The sequence below is a fragment of the Amborella trichopoda genome, chromosome 6, assembly GCF_054954075.1.
Source record: "Amborella trichopoda isolate Santa Cruz 75 chromosome 6, AtrichopodaSantaCruz75HAP2 v2.0, whole genome shotgun sequence".
In the NCBI taxonomy this organism is placed as follows: domain Eukaryota; kingdom Viridiplantae; phylum Streptophyta; class Magnoliopsida; order Amborellales; family Amborellaceae; genus Amborella; species Amborella trichopoda.
The window spans coordinates 53,156,196-53,172,811 of NC_142341.1; the positions used below are offsets into that span (position 1 = coordinate 53,156,196).

General features: G+C 36.9%; 1 protein-coding gene across 33 annotated transcripts; it reads right to left on the bottom strand.

Annotated features, from left to right (window-relative positions):
* Positions 1-144: 144 nt before the first annotated feature.
* LOC18448548 (FAD-dependent oxidoreductase family protein) lies at positions 145-14,014 on the bottom strand. Of its 33 annotated transcripts, none has more exons than XR_016057454.1 (11): positions 13,556-14,014; positions 12,768-12,917; positions 11,964-12,178; positions 11,509-11,589; positions 11,067-11,137; positions 10,777-10,939; positions 4,696-4,818; positions 4,428-4,620; positions 3,314-3,442; positions 3,046-3,134; positions 145-591 (listed from the first exon to the last, which is right to left on the bottom strand). XR_016057454.1 is itself a non-coding variant. In XM_088869408.1 (10 exons), the coding sequence occupies exons 1-10, from the start codon at positions 13,902-13,904 to the stop codon at positions 493-495; spliced, it is 1,539 nt and encodes a 512-aa protein (XP_088725534.1). In that variant the 5' UTR covers positions 13,905-14,014; the 3' UTR covers positions 145-492. The 33 variants fall into 33 exon arrangements, 19 of the variants coding, with proteins under 19 accessions (XP_088725534.1, XP_088725538.1, XP_088725532.1 ...); XR_016057455.1 differs by having other exon boundaries at positions 3,303-3,442; XR_016057453.1 differs by having other exon boundaries at positions 3,284-3,442.
* Positions 14,015-16,616: the final 2,602 nt, after the last annotated feature.

The following is a 16,616-nucleotide window of genomic DNA, read 5'->3' on the forward strand; positions in this document are numbered from 1 at the left end:
CAAACCACTTAATGACCAAAATACCCAATCACCAGGTCTTCCAAACCACTTAATGATCAAAATACCTAATTAGCAGGTCAACTTGAAGTTATCTCGAGAACTTCCCCAAGATATCAATGTCGACTCCAGGCCATGGTCTTCATATTTTTATGGAAATTATACCTTCTCAATTAAACTTATTCACATGTACGGAACATGCTCTATTTTATTTATTTTTATACATATAATAAATCCAGGTCGGGTTCACTAGAACCTTACCGGCCGGGCCTAAATGCAGGACCATGCCCAGACCCCCATGTCAGATCTACCCGATGGGTCCAGGGTTAGGTCTGGGTCCATTGCTGCCCCTAATAAGGCCATGAAGTAGCTGGTACGATTACTTGAAACGTTTTAACATGTTGCAGTCTTTGATAAAGGAAGCAACCCATGCAAAGCCAAAAACTAGCTAGTGAAAACACTCGTTATCAGATGAAATAAAAAGAAACAGGTAAGCTACTGGTCATATCTTCCTTGTGCAGAGAAGGGAGTAGAATCAATTGTGAGACTGTTCCCCAAAACCATATCTGCAACCATTTCAGCAGTACCCAGTGCCTACAGTTAATGATAAAAAGTAAGTTAGTGGGCCTATATATATATATATATATATATATATATATATATAAAATCTTTCCATCGCCTATAGGCGAAAATGAACAGTAATTTCGCTTATCTTCATCAGCATCCAAAATTCATCGTACGGTCACGATTATTCGTCAGTGTTTCATTTTTTATTTTTTTTCTTTAAATTGGAATGACCTGAAATTTGGAGTGTATGTACATCTTAGTGAAGTACACCTAATAAAAATATAAAAAAAATAATTGACAGAAAACCAACATACATCCGAAACGTTTCGAGGGTATTTTGATCAATTTTTTCATGTAAAATAATTTTTTTGATATTTTTAATAAATTTGCCTATTTTTTATGAACACACGTTTCAAATTTCAAATCATTCCGATTTGTATAAAAAAATAAAAAATGAAACACTACCGGACAATCATGACAATGGGATGAACTTTAGACGGTGATGAGAGTAGACAAAATCACTGTTCATTTTTGCCTATAGGTGTTTTGTAGTATCTTCCTCTATATATATATATATATATATATATATATATATATATATATATATAGAAGAATTATTTCACGCAACAGTTGTATAATAGTATAATGCAAGCATCTTCAAAAACTATGTTAAAGACATTTGTTTCACACGAATTTTTAAATGTACACTTCTTTCATTCTAAAGAACAATCACAAAAAAGAAAATTTTGAAAAAATGCTCTAAAAAGTTTTCATTCTGGCCCAATTAATATAAGCCGTCCATTTTATTGAGATAGCTTAAATATAAGGCGTCTATGTTTTTGAGCTATATCTAACCATATCTAAGTTTATATTAATTGGGCTATATCTAACAACGAATCATTAAATAAGTTGTCTTGATTAGATTAATAATGCTAAAAAATAAAAAAATGATTTTAAATTTGTTAAGGCCTAGATCTTGAAATTCACCAAATAGATGGTCAAGATTCATCATTGGATGGGTACTAATTTTGACCATATCTAGGGTGCAAATTGAATTTTTTTTTGTAATATTTGATTAAGAGGATGTGTGCGCAAAATTTGAGGTCATACAAATGCCAAAAATATGGTTTTCTAAAGGTGTGGTTGCATTATACTACTATACAACCGTTGCATTAGATCATTTATATATATATATATATACATATATATATATATATATATATATATATATACATATATATATATATATATAGCAATGATTTCATACAACGATTGCATCATAATATAATGCAACAACCTTCAAAAACTATGTTGCCATTTGTTTGATCCAAAATTTGAAATATACAATCTTTTTCATTTTAATGAACAATCACAAAAAATAATAATTTGAAAACACAACCTAAAAAGTATATTTTTAGCCCAATTAACATAGGCTGTTCATTTTGATGAGATGTTTAGATCTAGGCCTTAGAAGCATTTTCTCATTTCCAATCTTTTTGGATGACTTTATTATCATTAGATGAACAATGTTTAAAAAGGAAAAAATGATTTTGAGTTTATAAAAGCTAAGATCTTGAAATTCACCAAATGAATGGTCTAGATTCGTTTTTAGAAGGGACTCATTTTAACCATATCTAGGGTTCAAATTGAACTTTTTTTTTTCGGTTTGATAATTGAGATGAAGAGAGTGTGTGTGGCAAATTTTAGGTTATTCAAATAACACAAACATGGTTTTCTAGAAATTATAGTATGATGCAACCATTGCATGAAATCATTGCTCATATATATATATATATATATATATATGGCAGTGATTTCAACGATTGTATTGTACTATGATGCAACAACTTTCAAAAATTATGTTTGGGCCATTTTTTTTTTATCCAAAATTTAAAATATACACTCTTTTTATTCTAATGAACAATCACAAAAAATAAAAATTTGAAAACGCACCCTAGAAAGTATTTTTTTAGCCCAATTAACATAGGCTATCCATTTTGATAAGATGCTTAGATCTAGCCTTTAAAAAGATTTTTTCTTTTCCAATTTTTTTAGATGACTTTATTATCATTAGATGAACAATGTTATAATAAAAAAATGATTTTGAGAATGGAAAGGCTAAGATCTAGAAATTCACCAAATGAATGGTTTAGATTCATTATTGGAAGGGACTCATTTTGATCTAGGGTTCAAATTACGCTTTTTTTTTTTTGGAATTGATTATTGAGATGAAGAATGTGTGTGTAAAATTTTGGGTCATAGAAATACCAAAAACGTGGTTTTCTAGAAATGTGGTTGCATTATACTATGATACAACCGTTGCATGAAATCACTGCCCATATATATATATATATATATATATATATATATACATATATCAGGGGATATGTGATCCCTGAGTAATGTATCAAAGTTTAATTTTAAAATTTATTTGTTGGGTCTCTCTCTCTCACACACACACGCACAGAGAGTAATAGTTACCATAGAGAGGCCACATCCTTCATGTCCAGTTGCAAGCATCACCTTTGGTAGGCCAGGAACAGGGCCAATGATGGGCTTTCCATCATGCACTGGTATGTGAGAAACAATGTAATCATATGGTATCAGTTCTTTTTTATTCCAAAAGTATAGAACAGCAATAATAGTAACCAATGACACTATAAGATGTTTGAGAATGGGCAAAGTTCAACAATCTCAGTAGATATAATGTAGAACGTACTATAAGGGCGCAACCCAACTCTAATTTTACCACTCCTCATGAATTCCAGCAAAGGAAGTCTTCGTAAAGCTGGAAAGAACTCTCCAGCACGTTCAATGATACATTTTACAATAGAGTCTTCAACCTGAGTATCAAACCCAGTGAATTGGCGGCTGCTCCCTGAAAATATATATAGACGAATCTCACCCATATGACGACATTCAACAAATATAAATTGCACTTTGATTTTTGTTCTTGTAACCAGAAAAAATAGGGAAGATATAGGTAACGATGTCAGTACTGCATGCAAGTCCTCATGATGAGATTTATAAGAAAGGAAACTTATCTCAGACCTACAATGTTCTATACTATATGGATCCATCATTTTTCATGAAACCGCGGGTTCATGAAACTCGTCTCAGGATGCACTCAATATAGTTGCTAGAGCCCAGAAGTGTGAGAGGGTGTCAGCTTTCATGAAACTGTGGGTTCAGCATGCTTAAGATTTAGGAAGAGTATAGGAAATAGAAATATTATGCACAGCTGATATACCCACATACACATCATCCCATGCTTACCCCAAGAAAGAGAGCACTGTCTTATAAGAAATAAAAACGCCTTCCCAGACAACAATTAAAGATAAGCTAGTTGAAGCCTTGAAGGTCTGCTACTCACAATGGGAATAAATACATTTATAGATATGGACATCCATACTCATAAGCACACCTTCTGAACCATAATTTATCTTTCAAGGCCTTTTCTAAACTTCAGCTATTACCAAAAAAACATAAAAAGAAAGAAAGAAACCACATTTTATCTTTTCAAGGCCTTTTTCAACTTCAGTTATTACCAAAAAAAAAAGATGAAAAGAATAGAAAAGAAAAAAATAGAAAAAATTAACTTAGCAGTCCACAGATTTCTGAATACCAAATGTAATCCTGATTATTATATGCATTGACTAGAATCTTACTTGACTTAAAAGGAATACGAGATTGTATAACTCAAAAATTACCATAAAAGAATATAACAATACTTTGAAATTGATATGGCATCATGATTTTCCTATGCATTGATCAGAGTGACCTTCTAAAAAATCAAATGACATATATCACAATTTTCGGTCAAATATCACAGAAATAAATGCCTCTGGAGTTAGAACCCTCACCCAAAACTAGGTTTCCCCACATATCAGTTGTTGCTGTCATCGAGATTGAAAGAATGTGTGAATCGTCTTCAGCAACTATAGAAGTAGAAGAGTCGGAGATTGAAGGACCATTCTGATGAGTAACATAATCAACTTCCATTACACCATGGCGCAATTGTAAATTTCGAAAGTTCTCCAAGATAAGCAAATGACCCTAGGATAAGAAAAGCAAATTAGCAATTAAATAAAAAAAACACACACACACACACATATTATGTTAATGTGGGACCTGGTGTGGTAAGTGCTTTGCTAGCTGAACGTGTTGGACGTTGAGGATTGTCCACCGCATACACGTCAAAACCTTGGACAAGATTTCTCAGTTCGCGAGACAACCCTTTGTTCTTACTTTTTCCTATTTTGATAAGAGCATACACCAAAGGTAAATAAGAAAGACAAGTTGTAGTTTCCTCGAGGGAAACTAAACCTCCAGAAAGTGCAAAAGATTTTACTTACTACCCTTTTTTAACCCAATACAAAGCGATATTTATAACCTTTCCCCAAACCTTCTACTAACTTCTTTACCCATTTACCCCACCTTCCCTTCATACTAGGAAAGTGACCCACTACAAGATAACTATCCACACAATACGTGAAGACCCCACTAGACTCCTAATTACAAGCAAACAGCTAACAACAAGCTAACAGACTCCTATCAACAAGCTAACAGATTCCTAATTACAAGCAATCAGCACCCACGCACCTGCATCACTCTGCACGTGATTAGCACATGGTTTTATTGAATGAAAAAAGAAACTAGGAAACTAGGAAATGTAACACTCTCCCCCTCTAAATATCACCCTTGTCCTCAAGGGTATTTTCAGGGAACCGTAACTTCAGCGCCTTCAAGTTTTCCCAGGTGGCTTCCGATGGCGCAAGTCCCTTCCAATGCACCAAGACCTCCTCTTGCCGCCTCTTAACACGATGGTCTAAAATGGCTTGTGGCTGCGCTACCATGTTGTCATCTTCTTCCGATAGAAGCGGCAAATCTCTTTGAACTACCGTTGATGTTCCCACCTTCTTCCTGAGGCCAGACACATGAAATACTGGGTGGATTTTTTAACCCCTCAGTAATTGGAGTTTGTAGGCCACTTGACCTATCCTTTGAATCACTTCAAATGGTCCGTAATACCGCGGCGAGAGATTGAAATTTTTCCGAAGGGCGACAGAAACTTGGCGGTATGGCTGAAGGCGAAGGTAGACTAGATTCCCAACTTGGAAACTCCTCTCAGTCTGGTGTGCATCATATACTTTCTTCATCCGATTCTGGGACAATTGCAACTGTTCGTGTAACTGTTTGATGGATCGATCTCGATCTTGGAGTTCAAGATCAACCGACTCAACTTGTGTGGTTCCAGGGATGTACGATAGCAGCGTGGCGGAGCACGACCGTAAACCACTTCATAAGGAGTTTTCTTGGTGGCGGAATGCACGCTTGTGTTGTAGCAATACTCAGCCCAAGCAATCCAACGGGCCCACTCCTTGGGCCTATCACTCGAAATGCACCTGAGGAACATTTGGACGGCGCGGTTCACCACCTCCGTCTGACCGTCCGTCTAGGGATGATAGGCTGATGAGAAATTTAAGGCTGTGCCCTGCAAGTTAAACAGTTCTTTCCAAAATGCACTGGTAAAAATTGGGTCCCTATCACATACGATGAACTTAGGCATCCCATACAATTTAAAGATGTGGTTAAAAAAAATCTGAGCCACCGAGGTTGCTGTATAAGGATGAGAGATTGGAATGAAATGGGCGGCTTTGGATGGGCGATCTACTACTACGTAAATAGTAGTTTTACCGTTAGAATTGGGCAAACCGTCTATGAAATCCATGGACAAATCTGTCCATACCTGTAGGGGAATGGGAAGTGGTTGGAGAAACCCCGCCGGTGACATATTTTCCCACTTTCGACGCTGACACGTGTCACACTGCTTGATATGTTCCTTGACATTCCTCTTCATTCCGCTCCAAAAAAAACGGATTTAATACGCTGGAGAGTTTTGTGGAACCCCTCATGTGTGCTGGAATGGAAATCTTATACAATTGTTGGGATTAAAGAAGATTCAGCCAGCAAGAAAATCCTATTTTTAAAGAATAGGACTCCTTTGTAGCACCAAGGACCCAAAGCTTCTCCCTGTTGCACGCGGGATACTATTTCCTTCTGGAATTTTCTTTTACTTCGTCCTTGATAGGCTCGAGCCAGTGTGGAACCGAACCAGATATTGCAAAATTTTCGCCCTTCTCTTCCATTCGGGACAGGGCATCAGCCACCACGTTTTCCTTCCCTTTTTTGTATTCAATGGTAAAATCAAAACCCATGAGCTTCATCAACCATCTCTGCTGTGTTGGGGTAGTGATTCTTTGCTCCCATAGGTACTTTAGACTCTAATGGTCGGTCCTTACAATGAAGGGTTGCCCCAGTACATATTGCTACCATTTCTGTACTGCAAGAACGAAAGCCAGCATTTCTTTTTCGTAAGTAGATAAAAACAAGTTTTTACCTTGCAATGCTTGGCTAAAAAATGCTATGGGACGTTTTTCTTGCATCAACACCCCCTCCAACACCAGCCCCAGAAGCATCGCACTTGACGATGAATGTCTTTGAAAATCAAGCAGAGCGAGCACTGCTGCTAGCATCATTACCTTTTTAAGTTGCTCCAAGCCTCGTGGACTGTGGGTCCCATTTGAAACCGTCTTTCTTTAGCACGTTGGTAAATGGAGCAGCAATTTTACTGTAATTTTGTATAAATTTACGGTAGTACCCCGTTAACCTCAGAAATCCACGGAGAGCTTTTAACGTTGTGGGCTTGGGCCAGCTGGTCATGGCCGTGATTTTTTCTGGATCCATTGCCACTCCCTCTTGGCTGATGAGATGTCCTAAATATTTCACCTCCCTCTACCCAAAAGTACTTTTTTTTTTTTTATTACAAAGAATTGGTTAGTCCGTAAAATAGATAAGGCTATTTCAATATGCCTCAAGTGGTCTTCCCAGCTTTTGCTGTAAATTAAAATATCGTCAAAAAATACCAATATGAATTTTCGTAGGTAATTTTTGAAAACAGTGTTCATCAAAGATTGAAAGGTGGATGGGGCGTTCATTAATCCAAAAGGCATTACCAGATATTCGTAATGGCCGTGGTGGGTGCGAAAAGCAGTTTTCTCAACATCTTCGAGCTGCATGCGGATTTGGTGGTATCCAGATCGCAGATCAAGCTTGGTGAAGAAAAAGGCTCGTCAAGTAGTTCGTCAATGTTGGGAATGGAAAACTTATCCTTTACCGTCTGCTGATTTAAAGCTCTGTAGTCAACGCACATTTTCCAAGAGCTGTCATTTTTTTTTACTAGCAGCACAGGTGAAGAATAGTGACTGTTACTAGGCTTGATCACTCCAGATCTCAACAACTCGGTCACCATCTTTTCAATTTCGGGTTTCTGATAGTAGGGGTACCATCTTTCAAGGGAATTTGGTGATCATGTGACCTCTTCGGAGGTAGCCCTCGTGGTTCCTTGAAAATATCATCAAACGAATACAACCACCTTCCAGTTGAGTATTAGAAATTTGAGGAGATAATTTTCGTTCAAAGTTACCTAACACGCCCTTCATTGAGATAGAGTATATCTATACTAGTATTCCCTCTTTCTTTTTTTTGATGTCCTTGCCAATTTCATTAAGCTGTACCACCTTATTCTTGGCCGCTTTTAAACCTTGGAGTGAGATTTCCTTTCCATTCAAGGAGAACGTCATTTGCAACTTGGAGAAGTCCCATGTGCTTGGGCCTAGAGTACTCAGCCATTGCGCCCATAGAACAGGGTCGCAACCTACCAAAGGCAGCAGATAAAGGTCCACCATGAATGGAACTCCCTGCAACACCATGCAAACAACTTTGCATTGTCCCGCGCTAGAGAGCTTCTCGCCATTAGCAACAGCCACTTCAAACTTCCCTTTACAACTAGGAGTTAGGCCCATTTTCTGTGCAACAGTATTACTCAAAAAATTATGTGTTACCAAAGTCGATTAGAAAGGTTACCCTCTGTTGGCCCAAACTCCCTTGTACACGCATGTCTGAGGGGTTTTAGCCCCATAAATGGGGTTGATGGAGATTTCAGGCACTTCTTCAGTTGTCTTTGTCCCCATCCCATCGTCGTCTCCTTCGTCTGGCCAATCTCCTTCGATGAGGAATAGCCTCTTGCAACGAAGGCCAAGGCCAAAATTTTTGTTGCAATTGAAGCATAACCCTTTTGCACGTTGCTCGCTGAGTTCTATCGGGGATAGCCTAGGCATGAAAGTTCCACCCGAGTTGGGTTGGTTGAGGACGGGCTTCTTTGGCTCGCTGGGTGTTGCTTTCTTGGTATTTAAGTTGCAGTGCTCATAGAGGCGAACGAGACCAATTGCTGCAGTCAAAGTTGCAGGTAGGCAAGCTTGCACATTCGCTTTAAAGCTATCCTTGAGCCCACTTATGAAGCACCCAACCTGTTGTATCTGCGACAAGCTACCTACGCGAATCAGCAATCGCTCAAATTGAGTTTGATAATCTCGCACCAAACTAGTTTGCTGCAACTTTGTGAGATCACTGAAAAAATCCTGGAATTGGGTTGGACCGTATCGAGCGTGGAGGTTACTTTTGAAAGTATCCCAAGAATCAATACCGCCCTCTTCCTTCATCAGCTGATACCATAGCTGAGCATCTCCTTCTAAGTTGAAAGAGGCAAGAGGAGCTCGATCCTCTTCCGATGTACGATGAAACTCGAAAAATTGGTCGGCTCTACATACCCAGCTGGTAGGATCCTCTTCTCCATTGAACTTGGGGAAGTCAAGCTTGACCATTCGCGGAAGGTAGGTCCCACCGGATCCTACACTGCCATTTCGAAGTGGCCCTATAAACCCCCGCCCTGTATACCCCGGTGGCGGCTGATTGTAGGACGTTTCACCATCTTCACGGTTGTTCTTCGTTTGGTCGAGTCAAGCATTGATCGCAGCGAACATCTGCTGCATGGAATCCATCATATCCTTGAAGCCTCATTCCTGATCTGCTTTCAAACTCCCAATCTCGAACTCCATTTGATCAAGGTGTTGATCCACCATGCCTGGCTCTGATACCAAAATGTTAAGTGCTTTGCTAGCTGAACGTGTTTGATGTTGAGGATTGTCCACCACGTACACGTCAAAACCTTGGACAAGATTTCTCAGTTCGCGAGACAACCCTTTGTTCTTACTTTTCCTATTTTGATAAGAGAATACACCAAAGGTAAATAAGAAAGCCAAAGCCGTAGTTTCTTCAAGGGAAACTAAACCTCTAGAACGTGCAAAGCACAAAGATTTTACTTACTACCCTTTTTTAACCCAATACAAAGCAATATTTATAACATTTCCCCAAACCGTCTACTAACTTCTCTACCCATTTACCCCACCTTCCCTTCATACTAGGAAAGTGACCCGTTACAAGATAACTATCCACACATTACGTGAAGACCCCACTAGACTCCTAAGTACAAGCAAACAGCTAACAACAAGCTAACAGACTCCTATCAACAAGCTAACAGATTCCTAATTACAAGCAATCAGCACCCACGCATCTGCATCACTCTGCACTTGATTAGCACATGGTTTTATCGAATGAAAAAAGAAACTCGGAAACCGGGAAACGTAACATGGTGAGATTTGAACTCTAGACATCATGAGTAGCACCCCACCACTGACCACCTCTGCCTAGGGCCCATTCTCTTTATAAAGACTATCAAAGCGTAAGTTTCAAGTAAAGAACACCATCCCCTAATAATAAATATGAGAATTGTCCTTAAAGGAGATGTAAGTGAAAGAAATTCTAATGGATATGAAATTAAAAAGCAGTTTGGTTAGCCACATAATCAAATCTGACCTTGATTCACAAAGCGATAAATTAAAGGAAAATTTATCAAAAGTCCCGTATATTTTATATTTCATACTCAAGTCCCACTTGCTCCTTTCTTTTTATTCCCAAATTACCCCAAGTATCCAATGTCCAAAATTGGTCTTTGAGTGAAAAACTCGTTCAGACGTTGGATGTCCGAAACCAGGGTAAGGGTAATTTGGGAACGAAAAAAAAAAAAAAACTGGGACTTGGGCATAACATAATAAAAACAAAGAGGGCTCTTTTAAATATCAAAATTATAATGGAATATTTCTGTAAATTTCCAACAACACAGAGTGAGTGGGGGCCAATATGAAATCTAGTTTATGGTAACATGCACATGTGACAAAAGTGACCTGTTAGCACGCAACAAAACTGGTATTGATGAGTGTTGGAATGGGACAAATTAGTTACAATGTAGACCACCTTACGGGGCTTGACTGGAACATTCAATGAAATGTCTGATTCCACAATAAGGTTTTGCATTAAAGTTCCACTCCAAGCACCTGCTGCAATTACAATAGCCTTTCTGCTGTACAGTACATTCTTGGAAGTTTTTACAGCTTCAACATCACCAGTTTCTGGAGACCTGAATGGCATGAAATAAGAGAAGTCAAATTCATTTGCAAACAGGAAATATGAAAACTAAGGTTAAATTGCCAAACATAACCCACAATTAATGTCACTATAGGAACAACACCCAGTGATAAGCATACCTTAATAAACGAACAGCAGGTTCATAATAGAACTCTCGATATCTATCATGTTGAGAGAAAGATTTGTTCCCCTAAACATTAATTTTGTAGCAGTCAGGCTTCAAACAGATTATTTTTTTAATCACCAAGTTAAATCTTTAAACAGATTTAGAAAAGAACTACTCAATTTTCTAGATATATAATCAAGAACATCATTAATAAAAAAAGTAAACAAAAAGGACATCGTAACTAGCATTACACAAAGGAAATCCAGAAACAATCGGGGAACAAAACCAACTGCTTGACTTCCAAAGAACCATGACAAACCCCACCAAATTGAACCAACCACAGCTCCGTTAATAATTAGAGGACATATTGCATTTCTATGCTTCGCATTATCCAATTCCCCTTAAAATAAACCCTGCAACTAACTTCCCTTTAAGCACACCATCAGCTGCCGCACCTGCTCTCTAAATGTTATTGAAGCCAATATAATAATTCTGCGTCTGGACGGTAGCTCATGTGACATTTGATGGTCCCATCCCTGCAAAATCTCCCCTGAACTCAGTCCGATTTACATATCTAACATTTAATCCACACATATTGATACTTATTGATTTATGTTCTTTAGGATTTAAGAGAAGCCGTTAGTGTGGATTCCATACTGTTTATTGGTTTAGTAACTCTATAGGACAGATGATTGCTTGCAAAGTAAAATGAGGTTACCAGCAATGCAGGTAAAGCAACAAAAGCTAGTTCACAGCTCTTCTTTACTTTACAAGGTCTCTCTACTCTCATATATGTTACTTGGATACAATATTGTTTGGTAAAAATTTGACTTTTGTTCGTTAGAATTTTCAAGACTTTTGTTCCTTAGAATTTTCAATTTTCAGATAAATTAAAAATCTTAACTAGTACCTTTTCTATGAATTCAACGGTTCGTTGCGCATCCAATTGGCAATCATCTAGCACAAAGGCAGCCCCACCTTCACTCCCAACGTCAAGGCTGGGTTCCTTCTTCAGCAAATCAGAAGCAGGCAAGTATTGAACCTTTAACCCAGCTTCGGATAACAATCGAACCCTCTCTTGCAACGATGTTGACTCTCCCAGACTTCTACCAACTAACAAGCTCCCTAGAGACAATAATTTCATAATCCAAATTAATGATTGATTGCTTTCAGAGTTTTTAAGAGTTTGTTAACACATATTAATGCCTGATACAGCAATACTCATGTTTCTAGATCATTGTAATCCATTACATATGTTCAATATAAAAAAAACATAATTGCCCTCAAAAATTTTAAAAGTTTGATGACAGATATTGATGATCAATACAGATCATTGTCATCCATTGCATATGCTCAATGAGCTTATCTCTTATCATACAAAACACCATTAGCAGCAATATCAGATACCTTGTACACAATTGGAAATAGATGCAAGGAAATCAATGAACAATCTAAATAGGTTGTCGACACTTGAAAAAAAAAAAAAAAAGTTTATAAGTATGGGAGCACAAGAATGTCACATAAATAACAACAACAACATCGATGACAACAATGACGATGACAACAACAACAATGATAACGACCACAACAACAAAGATGACAACCACAAAAACAACTAGGACAATGAAACAACAACAACAACAACAACAACAATAGAACTTTCCATCATATCACAATCCCAAGAAATAATTCCTTGCAATGAAGACAATTGTACCTCTTTTCATCCAACCCAACATGTCTAAAGGGTCCATATTTTGTTCTTGAATTTCCTCTGCCAACTCTTCCCAAAGTTGTTTGCTTCTATTTGCAAGCTCCCATGCTGCAGTCCCTGGCCTTTTGTGAACCATCCATATATAACCCTGCCCTTTACTTGACAATAACAAAAGCCAAAAACGAAAAAGAGAAAAAAGCAAAAACTCTACAATTTCAACTACTGAAATGCTAACTGATAAGCATAAAATATGTTTAAATCATAAATAGAATTGCAGAAAACCTCTTACAATCAACACACACAAAAAAATAAATATTTTTATCTATAAAAACAACTATGCACAAGTGAATAATATACACACAAAATATTGAGAGAAGAATCAAAACATTGAAGATCAAATCCTTCAAAGGTACCATCATTTTTTTATGCAGTAAAAAATTAGCCAAAAATTTGAACAGAAATTCCCGAAATTCATGTAAGTTTCACCAAAATTGAGTCATTTCACATCTACAATTTAACTAGAAGCTAGACTTCTTAGTTCATATTTCTTTACCAATGGCTGGAACGGAAGAAAAAAAAAAAAAAAATCAGTCCAAGAATCTGGCTGACCCCAAAGCCTAAAAATGAATTAAAGAAAAAATGCACATACTATAGTATTTCCAAGCCATCAACATGATCCAATCGCCCATCATCCTTAAAATTTTCAAAGGTACACAAATCTTTTCAAAGGTGCACAAATCAAAATGAAAGATATGTATGTGTGTGTAGCGAGAGAGATATTTCTAGCCCACCAGCTCCTGTTGCTCCTGAACATGGAACCCCTGCATCTACAACTGCAACGGAGAGCTTGGACTGGAGCAAGAACTGCCTAACTATGGTCAAGCCTATGATTCCAGCTCCAACTACAACCACATCAAACGTCAATCTCTCCCCTGAAACCGTAGCTGAACATAGGGATACAGGGTAAAACCTCGGTTTTTGGGGCCTTAAAGACGAGAAAAATAGGGTTTCACAAATGCTAGAGGTCTTCAAAGATGGATAGATCACAGTTGAAGGAGAACTGAAACGGTGAGAAAATTTAGTGTTTCCAGAGCGCAAATAAGCAGAAATTTTAGGATTTTTCAGAGGCGTGGCCGCCATTGAAGCTGCAGAGAAATGAAAATTGCGGAAATTTTATTTTTTTCCCGCCGTATGTGAAAAAAGGAAAAATTATTTGTCTAAGCAACTTAGCCACTTCAATCTCTTCTCTCACTTTTTTTCCCAAATCAAACCCTCAACTATGAAGTTGTTATTTTTTGAACGGAAATGTCATGTACAAACCAAATCATTAGGTGATCCCAAGTAGCGTACTGCTGCAGTGCATCTTTTCAATGCCGGAACACGTCTTTACACCACCGAAGCGCGTCTTTGCACTGTCGGAGCACGTCTTTGTATTGCCCGAGCACTATGGCCCAGAACTGCATTGCCGCAGCACAGAATGTCGGAGCGCTTGTTTATATTGCTGGAACTCGGTCCTCCATTGTCGGAACGCTTGTTTATATTGCTGGAGCTCGATCCTCCATTGTCGGAGCGTTGTGGCTCCAGAGACTTCATTGCTGGAGCGGAATGCCGGAGTAAGTATTTGCACTATTGGAGCGAGTTCTCATGATACAGAATGAGACCATTTATGCTTTTGTTACAATCTAGATTAATGGATGTGAAATTGGGTGGCTCTAATTATTCTATTGATGATCTAGATGATATGTATCTTTCAAAAAAAAAAGATATAGTCTTTTTAGTGTTTAATTTCTTTCAAATACATAATTGGTGAGGCTGACAATAGTATTTTCAGTGTTTAGTTTTTTCCAATTACATAATTGAGGACGTTTATATGATCAATTTGACGGTTTTTTAATATCGAAATTTTAATACAACTGTCTTTTTTATCTAGCGACACCTCGATGTTGTGCGAACCTTCCTCACTGTAAAATGCTTGGAGAGTCTCATTTTTCTTTTTCTTTTTTTAAATTTTGGTTATATATTTAAATTATTTAATTTTCAAATATCATTTGTTTTTAGATATAACATGACTCGTACTTTAAAAACCAATAATCGCTTGTCAATATTTCTTATTAAAATCTTCATATACAAATGCTTAATATCATATAAAATCTCACCTTTTCTTCTCTATGAAAGGTGAAGTCACCAATGTCGTTTGAAATTGTTTACTTAAGCCCAAAGATGTTTACTTAAGCCCAAAGATCTTATGGTCCCATAGGAGCATGTGTTGTATGCATGTTAAGCCCAAATATCTTAAGGTCCCATAGGAGCATGTGTTGTATGCATGTTAAGCCCAAATATCTCAAGGTCCCATAGGAGCATGTGGTGTATGCATGTGTTGTATACTTAAAAGTATAGTCTTTGCTAAAGTGATATATTACAATAGAATTCTTGTAGTCAATCTCAAATAATTTGGTCTCATAGGAGCATGTGTTGTAGCTGTATACTTAAGGTATAATCTTTGATAGAGTGATATATCACAATAGAATTCTTGTAGTCAGCCTCAAATAGTTGGGATAAAACTCAGATGATAATGATAATTAGTGATAATTACCTCAACGTTAATAACCATGAAATTTAAGTACATACCAAAAAATAAGTTTCAGCAATAAAAAAATAACCTAACATCGACAATGAGGAATAAATTTTTGAATTTTTTGAATATTCATTTTACCCTCCGTTTAAAGGCCAAGTTTTGAACAACCTAGAATGCAAAACATTGTGTTCATGCAGTTCGACCGTCCAACTTTAAAACTTTATGACCCACACCAAGCCATCGTATTTCCAACTTTCAAACTTTATGACCCGCACCAAGCAACCCTATTTCATATCCAACTTTCAAACTTTATGACCCACAGCAAGCCATCGTATTTCCAACTTTCAAACTTTATGACCCGCACCAAGCAACCCTATTTCATATCCAATGACTAGCGATAATTGTGATAAATGATCTTATGGTGTACAATCTTTGTTTTTAGAGTAATATTGAAAGTAGATCTTTCAAAGTACCCAAACTCTTCATTTTCCTATATTTTGAATAGTTCAAAAAGTTGAACTTCCAAATTCCATGGAATATAAAAAAAAAAAGTCCAAAATTTTGGACCTTAAACTTAATCTCCTGCCTACATAAATTTCCCCAACATAAAAAAAAATAGCAGTCATTTCATGGACTCTCTCTCTTTCTCCATACATACATACATACACACATATGGACACTCTCACTCTCTCTCCCTATATAGAGACATACATACACACATTTGTACGTATGGAAAACACTTAAAAAATACCTATAAATAAAATTCTACAATACTTCACTCTTACCAACATCCAAAGCCCAAACAGTAACGATTGTAATGTTTGAATTTTAATAATTTTTTTATAAATCTAAATAACCTCAAAGTTCGTGGGTATGCACACCTTTGTGAGGGACACCTTACAAACATAAAACAACCAAATTACCGAATATTTCAAAGATATTTTCTTCGTTTTATTTTTTATAATTATTTTTTAATATTTTACTTATATTCAATATTATTAGATAAACAAACACCCTAAATTTGAGAAAAATCAGATTTGTAAAAAAAAAAAACCTTATAATATATAAGGTACCCTATAAATTTTTGAGGTGAGCTTTTTCCATATATGAACTTTTTCTGTACATATGGATATGCCACCTGAGGGAATGGGAATGACTACACTGACTACCAAGCATTCATCAAAACATATACCCCCAGTTATACCCAAACTACTAATCAAACAAGTAAAATCTCTTTCCCTGTGCACCATAAGACTGTTGGACCTTCAACAACACAC

Bases quoted from the DNA above. Each gene is read 5' to 3' on its own strand.
- LOC18448548 (XM_088869405.1), bottom strand. From the start codon at position 13,904: ATGGCGGCCACGCCTCTGAAAAATCCTAAAATTTCTGCTTATTTGCGC. The intron at 11,590-11,963 runs GTACTAGTTAAG...GAGATTTTGCAG, and splicing joins CCGTTGAATTCATAGAAAAG to GGATGGGACCATCAAATGTC. The intron at 3,443-4,427 runs GTGAGGGTTCTA...ATATATTTTCAG, and splicing joins GTGGGGAAACCTAGTTTTGG to GGAGCAGCCGCCAATTCACT.